Source organism: Dunckerocampus dactyliophorus, chromosome 17, assembly GCF_027744805.1.
Source record: "Dunckerocampus dactyliophorus isolate RoL2022-P2 chromosome 17, RoL_Ddac_1.1, whole genome shotgun sequence".
In the NCBI taxonomy this organism is placed as follows: Eukaryota; Metazoa; Chordata; class Actinopteri; order Syngnathiformes; family Syngnathidae; genus Dunckerocampus; species Dunckerocampus dactyliophorus.
In genome coordinates, this window is record NC_072835.1 from 23,730,001 (window position 1) to 23,752,093 (window position 22,093).

At 46.4% G+C, this 22,093-nt stretch overlaps 2 protein-coding genes across 6 annotated transcripts in view; one reads left to right on the plus strand and one right to left on the minus strand.

Annotated features, from left to right (window-relative positions):
• Positions 1-20,877, plus strand: part of nup188 (nucleoporin 188) — a 29,468-nt gene extending 8,591 nt beyond the window's left edge. The window contains exons 7-42 of one of the 5 annotated variants that reach the window (XM_054758164.1): positions 126-218; positions 323-442; positions 531-742; positions 848-962; positions 3,095-3,295; positions 4,500-4,580; positions 4,648-4,740; positions 4,817-4,936; positions 5,006-5,132; positions 6,670-6,828; positions 6,944-7,070; positions 8,240-8,327; positions 8,399-8,475; positions 8,546-8,660; positions 8,730-8,850; positions 10,652-10,718; positions 10,789-10,914; positions 10,982-11,222; positions 11,288-11,509; positions 11,572-11,741; positions 11,807-11,876; positions 11,948-12,015; positions 12,120-12,318; positions 12,416-12,493; positions 12,561-12,646; positions 12,711-12,856; positions 12,959-13,137; positions 13,206-13,499; positions 13,572-13,727; positions 14,974-15,111; positions 18,293-18,367; positions 18,443-18,661; positions 18,724-18,855; positions 19,929-19,999; positions 20,070-20,199; positions 20,268-20,765. In XM_054758164.1, coding sequence (XP_054614139.1) covers positions 126-218; positions 323-442; positions 531-742; positions 848-962; positions 3,095-3,295; positions 4,500-4,580; positions 4,648-4,740; positions 4,817-4,936; positions 5,006-5,132; positions 6,670-6,828; positions 6,944-7,070; positions 8,240-8,327; positions 8,399-8,475; positions 8,546-8,660; positions 8,730-8,850; positions 10,652-10,718; positions 10,789-10,914; positions 10,982-11,222; positions 11,288-11,509; positions 11,572-11,741; positions 11,807-11,876; positions 11,948-12,015; positions 12,120-12,318; positions 12,416-12,493; positions 12,561-12,646; positions 12,711-12,856; positions 12,959-13,137; positions 13,206-13,499; positions 13,572-13,727; positions 14,974-15,111; positions 18,293-18,367; positions 18,443-18,661; positions 18,724-18,855; positions 19,929-19,999; positions 20,070-20,199; positions 20,268-20,447 — 4,896 coding nt within the window. In that variant the 3' untranslated portion in view covers positions 20,448-20,765. Of the gene's footprint in view, positions 1-125; positions 219-322; positions 443-530; positions 743-847; positions 963-3,094; positions 3,296-4,499; positions 4,581-4,647; positions 4,741-4,816; positions 4,937-5,005; positions 5,133-6,669; positions 6,829-6,943; positions 7,071-8,239; positions 8,328-8,398; positions 8,476-8,545; positions 8,661-8,729; positions 8,851-10,651; positions 10,719-10,788; positions 10,915-10,981; positions 11,223-11,287; positions 11,510-11,571; positions 11,742-11,806; positions 11,877-11,947; positions 12,016-12,119; positions 12,319-12,415; positions 12,494-12,560; positions 12,647-12,710; positions 12,857-12,958; positions 13,138-13,205; positions 13,500-13,571; positions 13,728-14,973; positions 15,112-18,292; positions 18,368-18,442; positions 18,662-18,723; positions 18,856-19,928; positions 20,000-20,069 lie in introns of all 5 variants that reach the window. The other 4 variants (XM_054758165.1, XM_054758161.1, XM_054758162.1 and 1 more) reach the window with 4 other exon arrangements.
• The window catches only part of cdk5rap2 (CDK5 regulatory subunit associated protein 2), a 32,126-nt gene continuing 29,656 nt past the window's right edge, over positions 19,624-22,093 (minus strand). Inside the window, 4 exon segments of the mRNA XM_054758159.1 lie at positions 19,624-21,033; positions 21,255-21,294; positions 21,380-21,426; positions 21,944-22,082. Coding sequence (XP_054614134.1) covers positions 20,957-21,033; positions 21,255-21,294; positions 21,380-21,426; positions 21,944-22,082 — 303 coding nt within the window. The 3' untranslated portion in view covers positions 19,624-20,956.

A 22,093-nucleotide genomic window follows, 5' to 3' on the forward strand; every position in this document is an offset into this window, starting at 1 on the left:
TCACAGAAGTACAGATGACGTCTCAAGAAGCCTTTCCCTAAAGAGGAGAAGCGGTATAGAAAATGTATGAATGAATGAATGGATGGATGATTTGTGTATAAGTGTTGTGTTTTTGTGATTGGCAGGTAGCTGACTATTACTACGAGGAACGTATGTGTCTGCTCAGGTGTGTCCTCCTCTTGCTGACCTACTTCCAAGACGAGCGACACCCCTACAGGGTTAGAAGCAGATTCTCTGAACACTTCTTTAGAATGGGATTGAAACCTGCCTTCATTTTTAACATTTGTGGTGTTTTTTTTTTTTTTTTTTTTTGTCTGTCAAGGCCGAGTACTCCAACTGTGTCAACAAACTGGAGAAGGACCTGGTGAGCAACTGCCAGTCGCAGTTCGAGAAGCTCTTCAAAGCTGAGGTGCCGACATGGGAGACCCACGGAAACCTCATGGTGATGATGTGCTTCACGTTCTTCTTCCCTGACAGCCAGGTTTAATTAGAGGTGAGAGGCAAACTGTCCGCTGTCCTGTCGTCCCCAGACGGAGCGGCAGGTCTCCCGGTGGTTCCTGCAGTGTCTGAGAGAGCAGTCGCTGCTACTGGAGATCATCTTCTTGTACTACGCCTACTTCGAGATGAGCCCGGCTGACCTGCTGACCTTCACTAAAATGTTCAAGGAGCAGGGCTTTGGTCTGCGGCAGACCAACCGACACCTGGTGGACAAGAGCATGGATGTGCTCGTGGACAGGATCGGGTGAGGAGAACTTTATCTGCTTTTGGAATGCTCACAGAATGTCCTGAAATAGTCACTTTGAGCACACTTTGACTTGATGCGTCACTTTGTTTTCCATCCCTTCAGCTATCTTGGCTCTCTCATCCTGGTGGAGGGCATGGACATAGACTTCCTCCACAAGTGTGCATTGGAGGACTGCACGGAGCAGCATCAGTTCTCCAATGTTGCTGACATTGTCAAGGTTTGGCACGCGTCGTGAAAAATGTGCCCTAACAAAGCTTGATTTTATTTACTACTAGGCCTGTGATGATAATCGATAAATGGACTAATCAAACCCTAACAAGAAAAAAAACACGTCGATAATTATGACGCCTCCGATAAATTGACATGTACATGTTAAGCCCTGGTCACACCGCCCGAACTTTGCTGTAGCGTCCCTGGAGCGGTGAAAAAAATCATCACCGCTCGTAACCGCGCACAAAATGGGGAAAAAAAAATAGAAAACACGGGCGTTGTCTTAGCGGTGCACCGCTGAAGCCGCTGTTGCTTTCGTGTTAGTTTAACGGTAGCGAATGTTGGTTTAGCGGTGACGCGAGTGTTGATAGAGCGCCGTTCTGCGCAAGTGGGCTGGTGGCATCCTCATTGTTCTGTGGGTGGTGTCGAATAAACAAGTCTACTAGTTATTTATGACTTTAATCGCCAGGTCTGCTCGCATGCATCATACAGCATAATATTTTGTGCAGCTCAAAACTTTCGGAGCGGTAGGAGGGACCATCAGCGGTGGCCAACCGTATACGCCGTTCCCTTAACGGGGGCCAACTTCTGTTAAACGGTGGTGCGCGGTTACGAGCGGTGATGAATTTTTTTCACCGTTCCAGGGTCGCTACAGCAAAGTTCGGGCGGTGTGACCGGGGCTTAAGCGTGTGTTTCTGAGGCGAAAGCCATGGCTGACATTCACAGTGTGGAAACATTTCGGTTTTAAACAGAATGAACAACGACCGGCACGGACGGGTTTTCTCAACTGGGGGGAAAAAACCCTACAGATGTAGGTACCTCGGCCAACGGAGCCTTCGTCCCCACAGTCAACGCTTACTGAGGCGTTTGGTCTGCCAACATGAACAAAACAATGCAAAATGGTGCCGATAGCTACACTGCTAAAACATACATTATGGCAACTTCTCTGTCGAGCTAACATCTCACACAGGTACACCGTACACTAGAGTCCCTCCATACAGAGAGTTATGACATGACAAGTCGAAAAAATACGGTCACGTGACTCGTGGAACCATCTTGGGGCCAAATTCGCGTTTGTGTTCGCCTTGTCTTTACAGTATTCTTAGGCGTATTATTGTTTATTCCCCAAAAATGCCGGGTTGTTGTGCATTTGGATGCACAAATAGACATGACAAGGGTTTCAAGCTGTACAGATTCCCTTCAGATGTCAACAGACGGACAATTTGGGAAAATAAAATCAACCGTTTGGGCTGGAAGCCGAACTCGTCTTCCAAGCTGTGCGAGGTAGGCTCTGTATATGTTAACATGTTTAATGTCACAATGTTTTGACAACTTGACAGAGCCACCTCGGGCTATGCTACTAAGTTTAAGGCATCTCTTGATGATGCTTGGCATGTTTTGAAGAGAGTGTGTTTACCTAAATATTGTGTTCTACTTTATTGTTTTTATATAAGAAAGTAGCCTAAATGTAAAATATACTAGAAAAATAAGGCAGTCATGGATGCTTAGAGTTAAGAATGATCCTTGTGTAAATCACCTCTGGTTGCAAATAAAGTCATCCGTGATCTCGAGCAAACTTATAAAACTGCATTCATTTTGCAAAATCTGCACTTGTTTCGAGGTATAAATAAGAATTAAATAACAATGAAGAAATATACATATTTTCATCATTTTCAATGTTTAAATATTGGGGCTTTTATATCTCTGTCATTTATTTTCATTCTAGTATCATGAGGTGAACATGGTAATAATTTGACTCTTATAAAATCTCAATGTTTTAATAAAAGATGGCAAAATTATACCATATTACACATTGGAAAATATAGATCTATAAATAATTATAAAACAGACATTTTGCATGCGTCCCTTTGTGCAGAGACATCGCAATTTACATGCATTGTCTACTGTGCGCACAAGCCGCTTGAATTGGCCCCAACATGGCAGCATAATCTCAGTTGTCTCAACTCTCTATATAGAGGGACTCTACCGTACACTATACTTGAGTACCATCTAGTGGTTCAAATGTGAATTACACCTCATGACAAACATGAAACAATTACAAACAGCCCTCATTGGATTGTCCAGGTGTACCTAAAGTTGTGGCCACCATTCACTTTAGTTTTTTCCTGTCCCACCCAGGAGATGGACCAGCTGCTGTTGACCTTCGGGGACCTCCCTCATCACGGCCCGGTGTTGCTGGCCTGGGTCCTGCTGAGGCACACGCTGAGACCGGATGAATCCAACCCGGTCATCAGGAGGATCGGTAGCACGGCCTTGCAACTGGAGGTCTTCAAGTACCTGGCCACCATGCTGAAAGGCCTCGGAGTCTCGGGGAACAATGTAAGATGGTATAGAAATCAGGGCCGTCAAACTGGTTTTGACCGTGGGGCACATTTATGGTTGCCCTCACGGGGCCGCCTGTAGCTGTGAAACCATATATAGTCGTCCCCCGCTATATCGCACTTTGAGCATCTCGCCCTCACTCATTGCTGTTTTTCAAGGATATTTAAGCAAACTCTACGTACTCATGGCCTAAATTAAGTATTTTCACACAATGAAGTAAAATACAAATACAAGGTAGAATAAGCATTGTAATTGTTAATGTAGTATTCTACATCGGCCACTAGGTGTCAATAATTGTTCAGCGAGACAAGCATGAGAGTGCTCTGCAGAACAGGCATTTATTGTACGCTTAAATGATCTCACAACAGGCACAATAATAACATCGTCATAACACGGGCTACACACAACAAGCTAAAACTCAACTCTGAACGTCCGTCACTTCTGTCTTCCACACGTCTGTCCGCCCGCAACTAAGGCCCCCTAGGGAACACATTTACTGTGACACACACGAGCAGTAGTTTTGTTTGTCTTCAATGGCTTCTTTACTCTTATTACGGTATGTTTACTATATGGGGTAATACAAGTCTAAAGCCACCGTTACAATACACTGATGAGACAATAGCCACTGCAGGAAGTATGCCATCCAGAAAAAAAACAAGGAACCACAAATGTGAGTATGTTACCTTATTTATGTCTTTTTGTCTCTGATTATATGTACTATATACCTTATTGGATAATATAAAGGTAAAGGTGACTATAGGGGTGTTATTTCATGTTTAGAGGGCTCTAATAATGTTAAAAAGCGTATTTAGAAGATTGTAAACATGCTTCCTATGCCATCACTACAAATATTCTGTTTATTAATATTAAATCCTGCTTTGCAGAAATTGACTTATTGTGGTCGGGGGTGGAACCAATTAACCGCGATAAGAGGGGAAGGACTGTATATAACTATCGTATAATTTGATCTTAAATGGGTTTTGACAACATAAAATAAACTCCCAATTGCACTCAGTACATTGGACGTTTTTTTAAAGCAGAACAAGACGGTGAGGAGTCTAACGATAATGATCGTTTTTATGAAAATGATTTCTCAACATGGTGCATGCGTGTGCAAAAATCTAAGCAAGATTTTCTGCAGAATGGTGCATCCCTTGCTTTTGGATGTGTGGTTGGACTTAGTTTTTTTTTATCGTCATAGTGCACAGCAAGCACCGCCAAGATGTGCGTTTACGGCCTCCTGTCATTTGTCATCACATCATTTGAAGAGGAAAGCCTCCAGGTACTCATGCAGGACTCCCGCCAATGTTCCTTATCTCATTTTTAACCGTTGATCCCTTCACCCCCAGACTGGCAGCGCAGGGTTGCAGAACTCCTACCTGATCGACGCCGCCTGCGAGGTCCTCTCCGCTCCCAGTCTGGCTGAAGTCTTCTGGGAGATGGTGAGACGCTGCTAGCACACGAACGTCTTGGAAGTAATTGAAGTATTTTGTCCTTGTTTGGGGGATCTTGTCACAGAAGCCCAACATGGGATTGGGGGTGATCCTGGACAGCGCCGTGGGGATGTTCCCTCACAAGATTGGACCTCTTTTGCAGCTCCTCTCCGCGCTCCTGTCCAACAAGTCCACTGTTAAGAAGGTAAACTGACCCACCACCAGTGTGGAAAAGATGCTCCCATCAGCTATTTCATCAGCTCCTGTGTGACAGGTGTACAACTTCTTGGATAAGATGTCCTTCTACACACAAGCTTACAAACACAAACCTAACGACATCATTGCTAAGGAGGATGAGACTCTGTGGAGGAGGCAGACTCCAAAACTCCTCTACCCCCTTGGTTAGTATCTTTTTTCCCCCATCCTGTTAATATGAATTTAGACTCCAAGTGGAGCATAATTATGAGGAATTATGACATCATACTGATAAATCTGATATCGATCATTAGAGATTACTTGTACAGTGCCTGTGAGCAAATCAAGGGCTCGTTGACAGCCTGTTGTAACTTCCCTCAGCTCATGAGTAAACCAGCGTTCACTGTTTCAGAGGAAGACATTTCACGCGGCAATTACACCTAATGCTGTGTGATGAGGGGAAAATAAACCCATTGTGCTTCAACGCATCAAACCTTATCAGCCACCTGAAACGCCCGGGGCTTGTTCCTGTCGGCGCGGCGTGCAAAAAGTTTGCGAGAGACGACCTGAGGGACCCGAACAAGCGTTCTGTGACTTTATCATGACAATGATTTTCCCATTTCAAATGTTTTGTTAATAGCGATAGTCATGATATTGGATGAGGACAAACCTACTGGCACACTTTGGCAAATCCGACTTTGAGTCGTTCTTACCATTCTTACAGTTCAATGGAAATCACGGCTCAAACATCACACCCTCTTATCACGTTTAAAAAAATAATAATAAATGATGCTCTTTTGTGGTTGACTACGCTCTATTATTAGTCCAGAAAATGCATATTTAAGCAAATGTTACATATTCCTGGCCTAAATTAAGCATTTCCAAGCATTAAAATGTTCTGTCCATCCATCCATTTTCTATGCCGCTTATCCTTACTAGGGTGGCGGCGGTATGCTGGAGCCTATCCTAGAGGGGGGTACACCCTGAACCAGCCAATTGCAGGGCACACAGACAACCATTCACACTCACATTCATACCTTTGGACAATTTAGTTAATTCACCTCATATGGGTATTTTGGGAATGTGGGAGGAAACCTTTTTAAATGAATTAAAATACAAATGCAGTTGAAGGCAATACAAGATGTTGATGAACTGCAGTCTGCACTGGCCACTAGCTGTCACTAAGTTGTTACATAAACATTTACACGCACCATACTCAATGGCTTTTATTATTTTGTGATTATCTCAACAGGCACAGTCATCATCGTAACACAGGCTACTGTTGTGGCCGTACTCTGGCTAAAAAGCAACTATAAATCTCTGACGTCACTTCCTGGAAGACATTTATTGAAACGCACACGTGCATGAGTCCTATTTGTCTTATTTTCTCTGATTATGTCTACTATATTGGGTAATAGGAGGCTAAAGGTGACTATAGGGATGTTATTTCATGGCTAGAGGACTCTAGTAATGGTAAAAAATTGTATTTAGAAAGCCATAAACAGATTTTCTATGCTTTAGCTACCAAAAATATTTTGTTTATTAATATTGAATCACTTACCACGGCCGTGTCTAGAACCAATTAAATGCGATAAACAAGGGATTACTCTGTCAAAGTTCTCGGTTATTGGTATTGGTATCGGTCTTGGGAAGCAGAAAGTGATCGGTATCGACATCCCTAATTTAGACCCTGAATATTCCCAAGAGGTCACATGATAAAACAAGAAGTTTCCCCTCTTCAAGGTGCCGGCCAGACCAACCTCTGGATGCCGCTTGGAATTCTAGGTCAGGTAATGATTGGCGGTGAGCAGGGCTATGTAGTGCGCTGGGACTACTCATACAGCTCCTGGACTTTGTTTACGTGCGAAGTGGAGATGCTGCTCCATGTTGTTTCCACCGCAGGTAAAGTGCACCTCAACATTGCCTATACTCTTATTTCTGTCATTGCTAAAACGACACCATGACTTTTCACCATGACTCCTCGTGTGTGTGTGTGCGTGTGTGTGTGTGCGTGTAGACGTCTTGGCGCACTGTGCACGTGTCAAGCCCATCCTGGACCTGGTCCACAAGATCATCAGCACAGACTGGACCGTGTCGGACTGTCTGTTGCCTCTCACCTCACGCATCTACATGTTGCTGCAGAGGTAACACACACACACACACACATACACATACAGTACACATACTATCAATGACAAGAGCTCATTTCACTGTTTATTTGTGGCGGCTACCTGTCGAAGGAGATAAGCAGGAGGGATTGGTTACCAACTTAGCCACCATGTCGCTATATTTAGCAAGTCATTTTGTTTTTAGAATGTGCTCATCTTGGTACATTGTTTGACTTCCTTACTCAATCCGTTCCATAATTTTAATTGGCCATACTGAAATGTTGTGGGTTGGTGGTGTTCTCACATAGAAGTGTTTTCGTTTTCATTTTCCCCTAAGATCGTATTTCTCCTCGCTTCTCGAGAAATACTGTATGACGTTTTTGTATGAAGTTAATACTGTTAGCTTCATGCATTATTTTAGCGGTTTGAAAATGTACTAAATCAGCTAATTTGAATATGTGTGATTTTAACAATAAAGGGTTTGTTTGTTGTCATTATGAATGATCCTCACCATCTTTCTTGCAGTACATTGAGTGAGTGAAGATTGCTTTTATAATGATTGCCCCATATCTCCACACAATACGTTAGATGTGCTCATATCAAAGAACAGTAAAGAGTGTGGAGGGATTTTTCATCAAGAACACATTTTACTTTACTCAATATTGAAGTATTTCTCTCCACCTTTTGTTGTATATTTTTGATATGAGATTTCCAACTCATTTTTTATGTTATGTTATGTTATGTTCCCAGAAATGTATTTTTGTTTACCCTTTTAATGTCCACTCCGTTTATTTGTGTTTGATCGTACATACGTGTCCTTTCTGCTTTTTCCAAATTGATTTTTTGAGAGTGGCTCTCAGTGCTGGAGTACTTTCCTGTAATTCTTTGTTCTCCACCTTGATGTTGAACTTCATCCATCTAGTCCCGGACCTTCTTCATTAAGGAGCCCACGTTTTGTTGCATGGAGCCTATATTTTGTTTCAGTAGCATGTGCGCAAACTTAGCCTCTAGCTTTTGCGCTGTGTTATTTTCTTGCTTTTCCACGATCTCCTGGAACTTGTTGGTAGCTTTCAAGCAGGTACAGGCAGGTACAGAACCGGCACCCTCCATGCTTTTAACCGAATCCGGAGTGCTTCGACCTGAACCGCTCGAGGCAGCGCTAGATCCTCTTCTTCTCTCTTTAATCTTTGGCATTATTCTTATAGGTTAACGTCGGTCATCAACCCTCCAGTGGACATGATCGCCTCCTGCATCAACTGCCTGTCTGTGCTGGCCGCCAGGATGCCTGGGAAGGTGCGAGCGTGTCGTGCGTTGTAGCGTTTGTGGGTGGGTGTCATCCTCACGTGGTGACTTTGCTTTTTCAGGTGTGGTCCAGTCTGCAGCGCACGGGCTTTCTCCCCTTCGCCTCCAACCCTCTGACCAGCATGGCCCAGTGTGTCAGGTGACCGGTGTGCTCTCTCTTTCCTATATTGTTTATTATGATGTATTATTCATCAGTGTTTTCTACTCAGTGCGGAGGGCATGAAAGCTGGTAACTATGGCAACCTGCTGGTCCAGATTGAGCAGCCCAGGGGGGAGTACGCCGTGACCATGGCTTTCCTCAAGCTAGTCACTACTCTGGTCAAGGTGACTCATGCTTTTTTCTTATTGTTGTTTCAGTGTTTCATGGCTGTTAATGAGTTGTGGTGCCTTCAGGGTCAGCTGGGCAGCACTCAGAACAAAGGTTTGATCCCGTGTGTGCTGCTGGTCCTAAAGGAGATGCTGCCCACCTACCACAAGTGGCGCTACAACACGTACGGCGTCAGGGAGAGGATCGGTCAGTTACACACAGAGCGTGTTGGATGTTATTTACTTTTCTACAACGAGTTCTATGCCCGCTTTGACACCCAAACTCCTGATGAGCAGAGAGGGTGGCTGGACTTGGGGAGCACACAGGACTCACCTCTCATGGTGACATCAGCTGATGTGCGCAGGGTTCTAAACAAAGCAAACCCACGAAAAGCAGCAGGGCCAGACAACATCTCAGGACGTGCACTTCGGGTTTGCTCATCAGAGCTAGCTGCTGTGCTTGCTGACATATTTAACCTGTCGCTTGCACAAGCATCTGTACCGACCTGCTTTAAGTCCACCACCATAGTGCCCGTACCCAAGAAGAGCAACGTGACCTGCTTGAATGACTATCGCCCTATAGCACTCACTCCTATTGTTATGAAGTGCTTTGAAAGAATAGTCATGACCCACATCAAAAAGAGCATCCCGGCGGCAACTGTGGACCCTCTACAGTTTGCATATCGCCAGAACCGGTCCACGGATGATGCAGTCAACACTGCCATCCACACAGCCCTTTCTCACCTACAGGGCCAGGACACATATGTCAGAATGCTATTTATAGACTATAGCTCTGCTTTTAATACAGTCTGCCCCCACAAACTCACAGATAAGCTCCTCACACTTGGCCTGTCACCCTCCCTCTGTAACTGGGTGTTTAACTTTCTCACAGGCAGGCCCCAGTCAGTCAGAGTCCACAATCGCACATCCAGCTCAAGAATTGTTAGCACTGGGACCCCACAGGGGTGTGTGCTGAGTGTGCTACACGCTCTTCACCTACGATTGCGTGGCCTCCCAGAACAACACCAGCATCATTAAATTTGCAGATGACACTACAGTCATCGGACTGATCACTGGTGGTGTTGAAACATCATACAGAAGAGAGGTGGCGGGCCTCATAGCTTGGTGTCGTGATAACAATCTCCTTCTCAATACAGATAAGACTAAAGAGATGATCATCGACCCAAGAACAAGGGAAAAGGAGCCGCATAGACCCCTGTTTATTGATGAGACTGAGGTGGAGAGGGTGAAAACCTTCAAGTTCCTTGGCACACACATCAGCGAGGACCTCACCTGGTCTCACAACACCCAACAAATTATGAAGAAGTCCCAAAGGAGACTGTACTTCCTGAGAAGACTGAGGAAATTTGGCATGTCCACCACAATCCTGAGTTGCTTCTACAGATGCACTATGGAAAGTGTCCTTACCGCCTCCATCACTGTTTGGTACGGTAACTGTACAACACGTGATAGGAAGGCACTCCAGCGGGTGATCAAGACCTCACAGAACATTGTTGGGGCAGCCCTCCCCTCACTGCAAGACATTTATAAAACTAGAGTCCTACGAAGAACACACAACCTCATCAAGGACAGCACACATCCACAACACTCATTATTCACACTCCTACCGTCAGGCAGACGCTACAGGAGTTTGAAGTCCAGGACCACAAGGCTGGCAAACAGCTTTTACCCACAGGCCATCAGGCTTCTCAACGAAGCACTCGCACACGCCGCACGCAACACACGCACACACTCATAGCACTTTTATTTATTTATTACTTATTTATTTGTATTAATGTCTCTTCTGTTGTTGTTGCTTAATTTATTGGTATATATGTTTATGTGTTTATGTTTCTTATGTTCTTATTCTTTCTTGTGTTTTCTTTCTTTTCTTGGGAGAATGAACAGAATAAGATTTTCATTGCATGGTATAACTGCTGTTTTACCATGCACATGACAATAAAACTCTCTTGAATCTTGAATCTTGAAATGAACCTTGTGTTTGGCAGGTTGTCTCATTCTAGAGCTCATCCACGCCATCCTCAATCTGAGTCCAGAGGGAGAAGACCAGGGCAGGTATGGAGCCTGTACTTTGTGCGTGCAAATCCGTTGCCTTGTGAACACGCCTGTGCTCTCCTTCCTGCAGCACGCCCACCCTACAGTCGCTGTGCATCTACAGCCTGGCAAACACGGAGGCCGGGCAGGCCGTGGTCAACATCATGGGGGTTGGCGTGGACAAGATAGATGTGGTTTTGGCCGCACAGCCCAGCAGGTGAAGCCCTCCGTCAGCACACCGTGGTGCTCAGCGACTCATTCAGGCTTTCGTGTTCTCTGCTCAGCTGCATCTCCGAGGGTCCGGGTCACATTCTGATCCAGACGGTCAAGCTGGCCTTCTCGGTCACCAACAACGCCATCCGCCTGAAGCCGCCCTCTGATGCCGTGTCCCCCCTGGAGCAAGCCCTGACGCAGCACGGCGGTCACGGCAACAACCTGGTGGTGGTCCTGGCCAAGTACATCTACCACAAACACGACCCCGCGCTGCCGCGCCTCGCCATCCAGCTCCTCAAGCGCCTCGCCACGGTAAGCCCGGTTGGAGCCGTGTCCTCCACGTCCCAGCGATGACTCACAACCGCTCTCCCCGTCAGGTCGCCCCCATGTCCGTCTACGCCTGCCTCGGCAGCGACGCGGCCGCCATCCGCGACGCCTTCCTCACTCGCCTGCAGAGCAAGACGGAAGACATGAGGGTCAAGGTCATGATCTTGGAGTTTCTGACTGTCGCCGTGGAAACTCAGCCAGGCCTCATCGAGCTCTTCCTGAACCTGGAAGTGAAAGATGGCAATGAGGGGTCAAAGGTGAGCCCTGTGGAGGTAAATAGCCCAAACCTTCACCTTGAGCCGTAGACCAACTTCATTCTCCGACTGCCGTGCAGGAGTTCCTGCTGGGGGAGTGGAGCTGCCTTCACGTGGTGCTCGACCTCATCGACTCCAGGCAGCAGGGCAAGTACTGGTGCCCCCCGCTGCTGCACCGCGCCGCCCTGGCCTTCCTCCTGGCGCTGTGGCAGGACCGCCGTGACAGCGCCATCTCTGTGCTACGCAGCAAGTAAGACACCCTTCTTAGCTGCGTGATGACGTGTGGGCGTCATGTGACTATTTTTCAACCCACAGAGACAGGTTTTGGGAGAACCTGACCATGCCCCTTTTTGGAACCCTGGCGCCACCTTCAGACACCACTGAGGTGTGTGCAGATGCCGATTTACATTTGGGAAACGTTGATGTGACAGTAACCGGCCGAATGTTTCCCTGCAGCCTTGTGTTCTGGAAACCTGCGCCTTCGTCATGAAGATTGTGGGCCTGGAGATCTTTTACGTCCACAGGTAACCTTTTGAACACCTGTCCCGGCACCAATAGCAAGTTAATACCGAACATCTGTGTCAGCCTGTCGATAAATGCACCATTAAATGTGTCTGTGCGGCGGCAGCGGCTCCTTGGAGGCGTCGCTGAAGGATGGCCTGCAGAAGTTCTCCAACGCGCGACGCTATGAGTGCTGGTCGCAGTACGTCAAGTTGCTGGCGTGCCATGTGGCAGCCATGGAGGACGAGGGCGTGTGCTACTTCCCCGAACAGACCCACATGCTCATCCTGGCCTGGCGCATGCTGCTTATTCTTGCCACCAGTCACGTACGTGCACCAGCAGTGGCAGGATGAGGATGTGTTGCCATGGTGATCTGCAGTGTTGATGTCTTTAATTTTTAATTTTTTTCCTCCCCTTCTTCAGTCTGACGTGATGCAGCTAACAGAGAACCAAACCAAATTGAAGCTTTTTATGGACGTGCTGGACGCCACCAAAGCTGCTGTGAGTTTCTCCTCCTCCTCTTCCTCCTCTCCTTTCTGAAGCCACGCCCACTTTCTCTTCCCTTCAGCTGACCAGACCGACTTCCGTGTCATGCCTTCGCCTCGGTTCCATGACGGCCACACTGCTCCTCGTCCTTCTCAAACGCTGGAGAAGGTGAGTGATCTTTTTTGTTGGCAAATAACGGACGAGCATTCACGTCTTTTTTGTCGTTTTCCAGTGTGGTGGCCACCGCCCCTGACATCCTGCCCCCACTCTCCCTCATCCTGGAGTGTGTCCTGCAAGCCGAACAGCAGATGATGGAGAGGACCAAAGCCAAGATACTGTCTTGCCTCATTTCCGTGCTGCAGATCCAAGGACTTAACGGTAAAAGAGGCTTTTCTTGGCCAGTCGGTGATTGTAGTTGTCATAGTAACGACTGGAAGACTGATGGAGGTGTGGGTGTGTGTGTGTGTGTGTGAGAATCAGGTGGGGAGATTTCCCAGCTCCCCCAGCTGCTGTCGTCAGTGTGTGAGACGGTCAAAGACGAGGCCTTGGCTCTCATCGACAACACGCGTCACATCCAGCGCTCGTTGGAGCCCCCGGAGGACGAGGACAGCATGGAGACGGACGTTCCTCGCGGACTCCAGAAGGACCAGCGAGACGGGGTGCATCTCGCACTGCAAAGTCATGCCTTTTTTGGTTTTTAATTTTCAACTTCCCGGTTGTCTCTCAGGTGTGCGTGCTGGCACTCCACCTGGCCAAGGAGCTGTGTCGCACCGACGAGGACGGCGAGCACTGGGTGGCCGTGATGAGGAAGGTTCCGGTGCTGCCATCTGTGCTGAGCGGCATGGAGCTCAGCCTGCGGTCCAAACAGAATCTCTACTTCACCGAGGCAGCGCTCCACCTTCTGCTCACGCTGGCACGCACTCCTCAGGGAGCGGCGGCTGTCGCAGGAGCGGGTGTCATCCAAACCATATGTCTTCCTCTTCTCAGCGTCTACGAAGGCTCAGCCAACGGAACCTCACAGGTGGGAGCGAGTCCGATCTTAGTGTGAAAGTACTGGATGTTCATGTGGGCGTCCAACTGCTGTGGCTTTCAGCAGAGTTTCACCCGCAAGTCTCAGGATTCGGCGTGCTGGCCCGGCGTCTACCGTCTGTGCATGTCCTTGATGGAAAGTCTCCTCAAGACGCTGCGCTACAACTTCATCAACGAGGCCCTCGACTTTGTCGGCGTGCACCAGGAGCGCATCCTGCAGGTGCGTTCCGCACACGCGTACGCCACCACCACCCGCAGCATTGTTCATTGACCCGCGGAATGTTCTCAGAATATCATTCGACAAGGAAACGGCAGCAAAAATGGAAAAATCAGCAGTCATTTTTGTAGCATAAAGTTGAAATATTACAAAAAAGAGAAAATGAAATGAAAAACAAAGTTGTCATTTTTGGAAAAATTGGGTGGGGGGGGTTATATTATGGGAATAAAGTCAGAATGTTACAAAAAGTTCTAAATATTTTCAAAACTACATTTCAAGTGTAATAATAACAAAAGAAAATCAAGTTGTAATTTGTGGAACATGAGCGTGCAGGTAAAGATATTAAATATAAAGATATAAAGTCATACACAGAAGAATGTTGAAATAGTGGAAAGAAACTAAGTCCAAATGCTAAGAGAAAAGGCTCAATTTTATGAAATAAATATGAAGAAAAGTAATGTCATTTTAGTGGCAGAGTTGAAATAGTAAATATTTTTTTCAATTCTAATATTATAATGTACACATTGTAAAAATGCAAGAACATCCATCCATCCATTTTCTATACCGCTTCATCCTCATTAGGGTCGCGGGGGCATGCTGGAGCCTATCCCAGCTGACTTCGGGCGACAGGCGGGGTACACCCTGGACTGGTCGCCAGCCAATGGCAGGGCACATATAGACAAACAACCATTCACACTCACATTCATACCTACGGACAATTTAGTCACCAATTAACCTCACCTGCATGTTTTTGGGAATGTGGGAGGAAACCGGAGTACCCGGAGAAAACCCACGCGCACACGGGGAGAACATGCAAACTCCACACAGAAATGCCCAAGGGAGAATCCAACCCAGGTGTTCCTGATCTCCAGGCTGTTCTTGTGTTGGCCAACGTGCTAACCACTAGACCACCATGCGGCCCTTACAAGAACATAAAAAACATAAAAATCAGCAGAATAAAGTCAAAAGTTGTCATGTCATACTTGAAGAATGCATACTGTACATCCTTTCAGTATGACATATAAAAATATATTCCTTTTTGGATTAAGCTGTAATATGAAAAACTAGAAATACAGAACTAGAACATTAAAAACAAAACCGCAAAAATGGGGGTGGGGAGAGAGCGAAGTTGCTAATAATAATAATAATAATAATAAAGTCTTGTTGGTCCCTGTAGGCCAAAGCAGAGGTGAAGTGCTGTCATTAGATGTTAGCCCATGAAGAGCTTACGCTCCAACTCTTTGTTCAGTGTTTGAACGCCGTGAGAAGCGTTCAGAGTCTGGCCTGTCTGGACGAGGCCGACCACACCGTGGGCTTCCTGCTGCAGCTCTCCAGCTTCTGCAGCGAGTGGCACTTCCACCTGCCCAAACTCCTCCACGACGTGCAGGCAAGTTACACCACATGCTGTACTTCATACGGATCCCTGCACATGCTTTCAGTATTTACTCCAAATATCTACCATTCATATTGTATCTCATCTACCATTCATATTGTACCTCATCTACCACTTATATCGTACCTCATCTACCATTCATATTGTACCTCATCTACCACTTATATCGTACCTCATCTACCATTCATATTGTACCTCATCTACCACTTATATCGTACCTCATCTACCATTCATATTGTACCTCATCTACCACTTATATCGTACCTCATCTACCATTTATATTGTACCTCATCTACCACTTATATCGTACCTCATCTACCACTTATATCGTACCTCATCTACCATTTATATTGTACTTCATCTACCACTTATATCGTACTTCATCTACCATTTATATTGTACCTCATCTACCATTCATATTGTACTTCATCTACCATTCATATTGTACTTTACTACGACCGACTATTCAGGACACATTGAGGGGGAAAATCTGTGATTTTGAGAATAAAGTTGTAAATTTAGGAGGAAAAGAAGTATAATATTGTGAGAATAAAGTGTTCATATTACTATTATTAATATTATTATATTAGTCACAGGCTCTGGCTCTGGATGTTGCGGGACTGTCTTGGCTGACACGTCTCCTCAACATTGCGTGGAAGTCGGGAACAGTACCTCTGGATTGGCAGACTGGGGTGGTGGTCCCCCTTTTCAAGAAGGGTGACCGGAGGGTGTGTTCCAACTATAGGGGGGTCACACTCCTCAGCCTCCCTGGGAAAGTCTATTCCAGGGTGCTGGAGAGAAGGGTACGACTGTTACTCGAACCTCGGCTACAGGAGGTGCATTGTGGTTTTCGTCCTGGTCGCAGAACACTGGACCAGCTCTACACCCTTGCAAGGGTACTGGAGGGTACTTGGGAGTTTGCCCAACCGGTCTACATGTGCTTTGTGGACCTGGAAAAGGCATTCGACCGTGTCCCTCGCGGTGTCCTGTGGGGGGTGCTCCGGGAGTATGGGATTGGTGGCGCGCTACTACGTGCCATTCAGTCCTTGTACAACCGGAGCAGGAGCCTGGTTGGCATTGCCAGCAGTAAGTCAAGCCTGTTTCCGGTGAACGTTGGCCTCCGCCAAGGCTGTCCTTTGTCACCGATTCTGTTTATAATTTTCATGGACAGAATTTCTAGGCGCAGCCAAGGTGTCGAGGGAGTCCAGTTCGGGCGCACTAGGATCTCATCTCTGCTATTTGCAGACGATGTGGTCCTGATGGCCTCATCGAGCTGTGACCTGCAGCGTTTACTGGGACGGTTTGCATCTGAGTGTGAAGCTTCTGGGATGAGACCAGCACCTCCAAATCCGAGGCCATGGTTCTCAGTTGGAAAAGGGTGGATTGCTCCCTCCGGGTTGGGAATGAGGTCCTGCCCCAGGTGGAGGAGTTCAAGTATCTCGGGGTCTTGTTCACGAGTGAGGGAAGGTTGGAGCGTGAGTTCAACAGGCGGATCGGCACAGCGTCTGCAGTAATGCGGTCGCTGTACCGGACCGTCGTGGTGAAGAGAGAGCTGAGCCGGAACGCAAAGCTCTCAATTTTCCGGTTGATCTATGTTCCCACCCTCACCTATGGTCATGAGCTTTGGGTCATGACCGAAAGAACGAGATCGCGGATACAAGCGGCTGAAATGAGTTTCCTCCGTAGGGTGGCTGGACTCACCCTAAGAGACAGGGTGAGGAGCTCAGTCATCCGGGAGGAGCTCAGAGTAGAGCCGCTGCTCCTTCACATCGAGAGGAGCCAGCTGAGGTGGCTCGGGCATCTAGTCCGGATGCCTCCCGGACGCCTCCCTGGTGAGGTGTTTCGGGCATGCCCAGCCGGGAGAAGGCCCCGGGGCAGACCTAGGACACGCTGGAGGGATTACGTCTCGCGGCTGGCCTGGGAACGCCTTGGTGTCCTCCCAGTGGAGCTGGAGGAGGTGGTCGGGGACCAGGAAGTCTGGGCTTCCCTACTGAGACTGCTGCCCCCGCAACCCGGATAAGCGGAGGAAAATGGAATGGAATGGAATGGAGTAATAGTCACAGGGCAACGTTCCTCTTGCTTCAGGCATGCTTTTATTTAGAACGTGGCAGCAAAACGTTGAGCATTTAGATTAGCATGGCTAGCTAAGACCTGCGGTCTTGGGCAAAGGTCACATGACTTTTTTTTTTTTTTTTCTCACAAATGTACGACTTGTTTCTCGTAAATGTTCTCCTTTAGTCTTGGAAAGTTTATCCTCCTAAAACGTCGCCTTTTTTTCTTCACTCTCCCAAAATGTATAATTGGTTTTATTTCTCGTAAATGTACGGCTTTTTCCTTCATCAATTTACAAGTTACGACTTTATTCTCGTAAATGTTCTTATTTCTTGTAAACGTACGACTTTATTCTCTTAAATTTAGGACTTTTTTCTTCATGAGTTTACATCTTTATTCTGAAAATGTCAGGTTATTATTTCTTTTTTGTGGCACGAACACATCGTACATCGTTTTGTCTAACATTGATTGAAAACAATTTCTAATATTTCATGTCAGGGCTTCCCCAAGGTAAAGTAAAAGAATCCTATCAATATCAATATATAAATATACAAATACTCCCCGCATCCCACTTCCATGTTCTTGAGGCTTCCATCTTTGGAACGACGTGGCTGCTTTGTGGTGGACTGCAGCCTGTTAGCTTGTCCAAGAAAATGTTAGCTATTTTGGGCCTGAAACATTTCCAAGCATAACGATGACCAAATGACAAGTGTCCAGTATAAGACACTGATGCACTGTACCATTGATGTGTGCCACCACCGCAGGTGTCACTAATGGCACATGAGCCACCAACACGTCCCAATGCTAACATGTCGACTATATTGGGTGTAAAGGAGAATATAGGGCTGTTATTTCATGTCTGGAGGGCTCTAAGGATGTTCAACTAACTGCAAACATAATCCATTTGTAAATAAGGAATCCTACGTTGGGGTGAGGAACCAATGAAGCGTGATAGAGGGGGGATGACAGGATACTGTGAATGTGTTAGGAACAAATCAAATCAAATGTGAAAGCTAAGACAAAGCGGCCCCCTGACCAAATGACAATGTCTTGTAAAGGTTTTGTCTCCTGCTAATAAACAAACACCCCAAGTTGAACACCTGCTGCTTCTGTGTGTGCGTAGGTGAACTTGTGCTACCTGTGTCAGACGTGCACGTACCTGCTGCACAGCAAGAAGATGCTCCATCACTACCTCCAGGTCCAGGTCACACAAGTACACTCCAGTAAGCGTTGGCAGGAAATACGTGCATCAACGCTGTTCTTCTCCCTTCAGGCTAAGAACGGTGAGTCCTTGCCCCCCGCACCCCTCCCCAGGACACAACGCCCCCCACAGACGCCCTCCAAGGAGGCGGCGGCGGGCCGAGGTGAGAGGGAGGAGGCGGAGCAGAAGGCGCTGCTGGCCGTGCAGTGCAGCCTCTTGAAGATCCTCAGCAAGACGCTGGCCAGCCTGCAGCACTTCACACCAGACTGCTGCCAGATCCTCCTGGACCAGGTCTGACCCCCGAGCCCCGCCCCCTTCTTCATGTTGACATGACTGTGTGCGCGTGTGTGCAGTGCATGGACCTGGCCGAGTACAGGACCTTGTTTGTTCTCAGCTTCACCACGCCAGCCTTCGACCCCGACGTGGCGCCTTCGTTTGGGACTCTTCTGGCCACCATCAACGTGGCCCTGAGCATGCTCAGTGAGGTACTTCCTGCTTCAGTGCAAACGAGGGATTTATTTCACTCATTCAATCCCAGACATTTTTCTAATGTCAACCCCTTCAGCCATTTTAGACCATTTGGACTGATCTTTCAAGACACACAGATTATTGTTGTAGAGCTACAGCCTATAGAAACATGGAAGCAACATTGTGTTGTGTGGCTACAAAAACATGGAAGCTACCAAAAGAAACATTACTCCCATCTTTCATGAGAACAAGAGTTTGTTTCTACCTTTTTCTCTTCTTTAGTGATCAGCAGTAGAACATAGGTAAGTTTAAGGAAAATATCAGTTCCTGACTAAAAAAAAAAGGGGGAAAAAAGCAGCTTTCAACTTGACGTAACTTTGACACAAATATTTTCAAATATCTAAACTATGCCAACAAACAATGCAAAAGGTGTCAAAATAACAATTTACAAAGAACACCATCAACTGCTGTATGAACTGAAGTGTGTTAAAATGTCCCTACAATGGTAACCTTCTGGACACTACACTCCTCCACGCTCTCACTTCCTCCTTCCTGTCATGTGTTCCATCTCTGCTAGGCTCTTATTAGGTAAATGCACTTCTGCCCCCGCGGCCGTTTTATGGCTTATATTGCTCTGAAGTGAAATACTGTAACTGCATTAGTGGAGAGTTGCGTCGGCACTTCTTCTTTGCCTATCGCCCTAAAAACATAAAAGACGTACAAGTTCGCTGTTGGTTTATTATATGGCCCGTGGCATACTGGATGAATAACACAGCAAAAAGACACTAGGAATGAAAAATTTGTTTTTTTAATATGCAGTGCATCTCAATACATGAGAATATGGTGCAAAGGTTAATTAAGACTAAGAAGCAACGCTGCTTATGAGAGGGCCAACCTGTAGTTTTTTGTTTTTTTTTTTACCTTTGACAATTTTTCCACATTTTATGTGATACTGAAATTGTTTTTTTTTTTATTGGCTGTAATCATCAAAAAGTCACTTTTTAAGAATTTAATTGCAAAGATATTTTAGTAGTTTATTGAGATGCACCCTTGCTGTGAAGCACTTGGCATTGTTTTGTCTGTCGCACAGATGGAGAAGAAGAAGGAAGCTTCTTTGAGCATCGTCTCTCTGGCCTCCTCGGAGGAGATTCAAGCGCTCAAGTGAGGACTTTTCACAGCGCTTCTCATGCGGGACGCCTCCATATTTGATTTTCTTCTGGTTGTCGTCCAGGTCTTTGCTGATGTTTACCATGGAGAACTGCTTCTACGTGCTCATCTCTCAGGCCGTGCGCTGCCTCAAGGACACGGCCATCCTCCCACGAGACAAACAGCGACTCAAACAGGAGCTCAGCTCTGAACTGGTCAGTAGCAAACATGTGAATGATGCTTGCCTGTTAACCCTCATTTCTATCATAATCCTCCCTTTTAGAGCACGCTCTTGTCCAGCCTGTCCCGCCACTTCCGTCGGGGCTCGCCTTCATCCCCAGCCAGCGGGATCCTGCCGTGCACGCAGGCCAAGCCGCCAACGCCGGGCTCCAAGGGCATCCACGAAGGTCAGGAGCCGTTTATTCAGCTTGTGCAGGCCTTTGTCCGGCTGGTGCAAAGATAGGAACCTTTTTTTGGATTGATTTTTTTTTTACCATCACAAAAACAAGAGCTAAGTGTTTCTTGACCTTGAACATGTCATTTAGCCAAAAAGCGAATGCTAGCAAAAGCTTTAAAAGCTGCCTGTGAGTAAGGCCTAGTTCTATAGGTCAGTGTAACGTTAAGGAACCATCTGACACCTTTTTACATCTTTCCATTAAGAGTTCTGAATCATGTCTGTAAATCTACAAAAAGTTTTCTTACAGTGTTGAAGACATTTGTACTTCAAACATGTAAATGATAATAAAGGAATGTTTCTGGATGCACGTTTGGTTTTCTTTTACTGCATCAAATACAATTAGTCATAAAAATACAAGTCCTTGTTCTCTGAATATGTACCTTTTGCTTAAAAAAACAAAACACTATGTACAAATAAAAGGCATTATAAACACCTACAACTTCAGTACCTAAAACCCAAAGTGGGTTTTGTGCAATTTAAGTAGTAAGATGACGGTTGGACAGCAGGAAGTATCTTCACTGCTCTTCTGGGGAGTCCGGGCATCTTCCGGGATGAACTCCAACGCCCTCTACTGGCCAGTCACAGGTACCTCCTGAAACGGAAACAAGACTCAACTTAAACACATGCACGTGCGACCAAAGAGGTGCATGCGTGACATCTTGACTGCAAGGCAGTTTGCATTCAGGAAACAAGACGAGGCCTGAAGCGTGCGCGTGCACGTGCGCTGCTTATTCCTTCAAGGTGAATGAGCCAGCGTGTGATGTCAGGCTAGCTTCATGCAAACATCACAATGGCAACCTCACACTCACTGACCTGCTGCTCTTCTAGGGCCAAAGAGGAAACAGTGACTTTTCTAATGTTACAAAAGAAAAGGTGGGTTTATTTCTTCTACTGCAGCGGGACATTCTTCTTTGTGGCTTTCTGTGTGCACAACTCACCTCTAAATTGCCCCGGGCCTTCTTCAACACTCCGTGTGTGAGAGAGACTGCATGAGGACAACCATGTGTTATTTTGGGACAGGCAGCCCACACAAATACACAACTCATTCTAAAAGTACACAGGAAACGGTGGAAGGCCTTCACATGATGATACCTTTTCTTTTTGGCTCTTCCTTTATTCAAAACAAAACAAAACAATGAAGCACCGAATTTCAAGAAAAAGTTAAGGTCAACTCTGAAACAAGGATAGCACCAAATCTTTTTTTTCCCCTTTAGTCACGCATGATAGCCCCTCTGGTCAACTTATCGTGAGATATGTCATCACAGCCTACAATGAAAGCAAGCCAATAACTTCATGTTGTGTTGCTTATGACACAAACCAAAAAGCTTTTATTTTCTGTCCACAAACAAATGAGCGTTTTTGAAAACGTACGTTTGCATGTGGACCAGAGGTCAAAACACTGAGATGCTGAGTTGAACTATGCAAATTAGACGTTATCTGCCACAGGTAGATTGCGGTCCTGTGGCGTAGAGAAAAGAAGAGAAAAGAATGCTGCTGCTTACGTTGGTCGAAGACTACTCTCTCCATGCCTTCTTTGAGCTGATTGGTTGTTCGCAGGCGCTTGACGGCGCCATTCAGCATCCTCTCCTGCTGCGACAGCCGACTCTTCAGTCGAGCTATCTCGGTCTTCAGCAGCTCATCCTGGGGGCAGA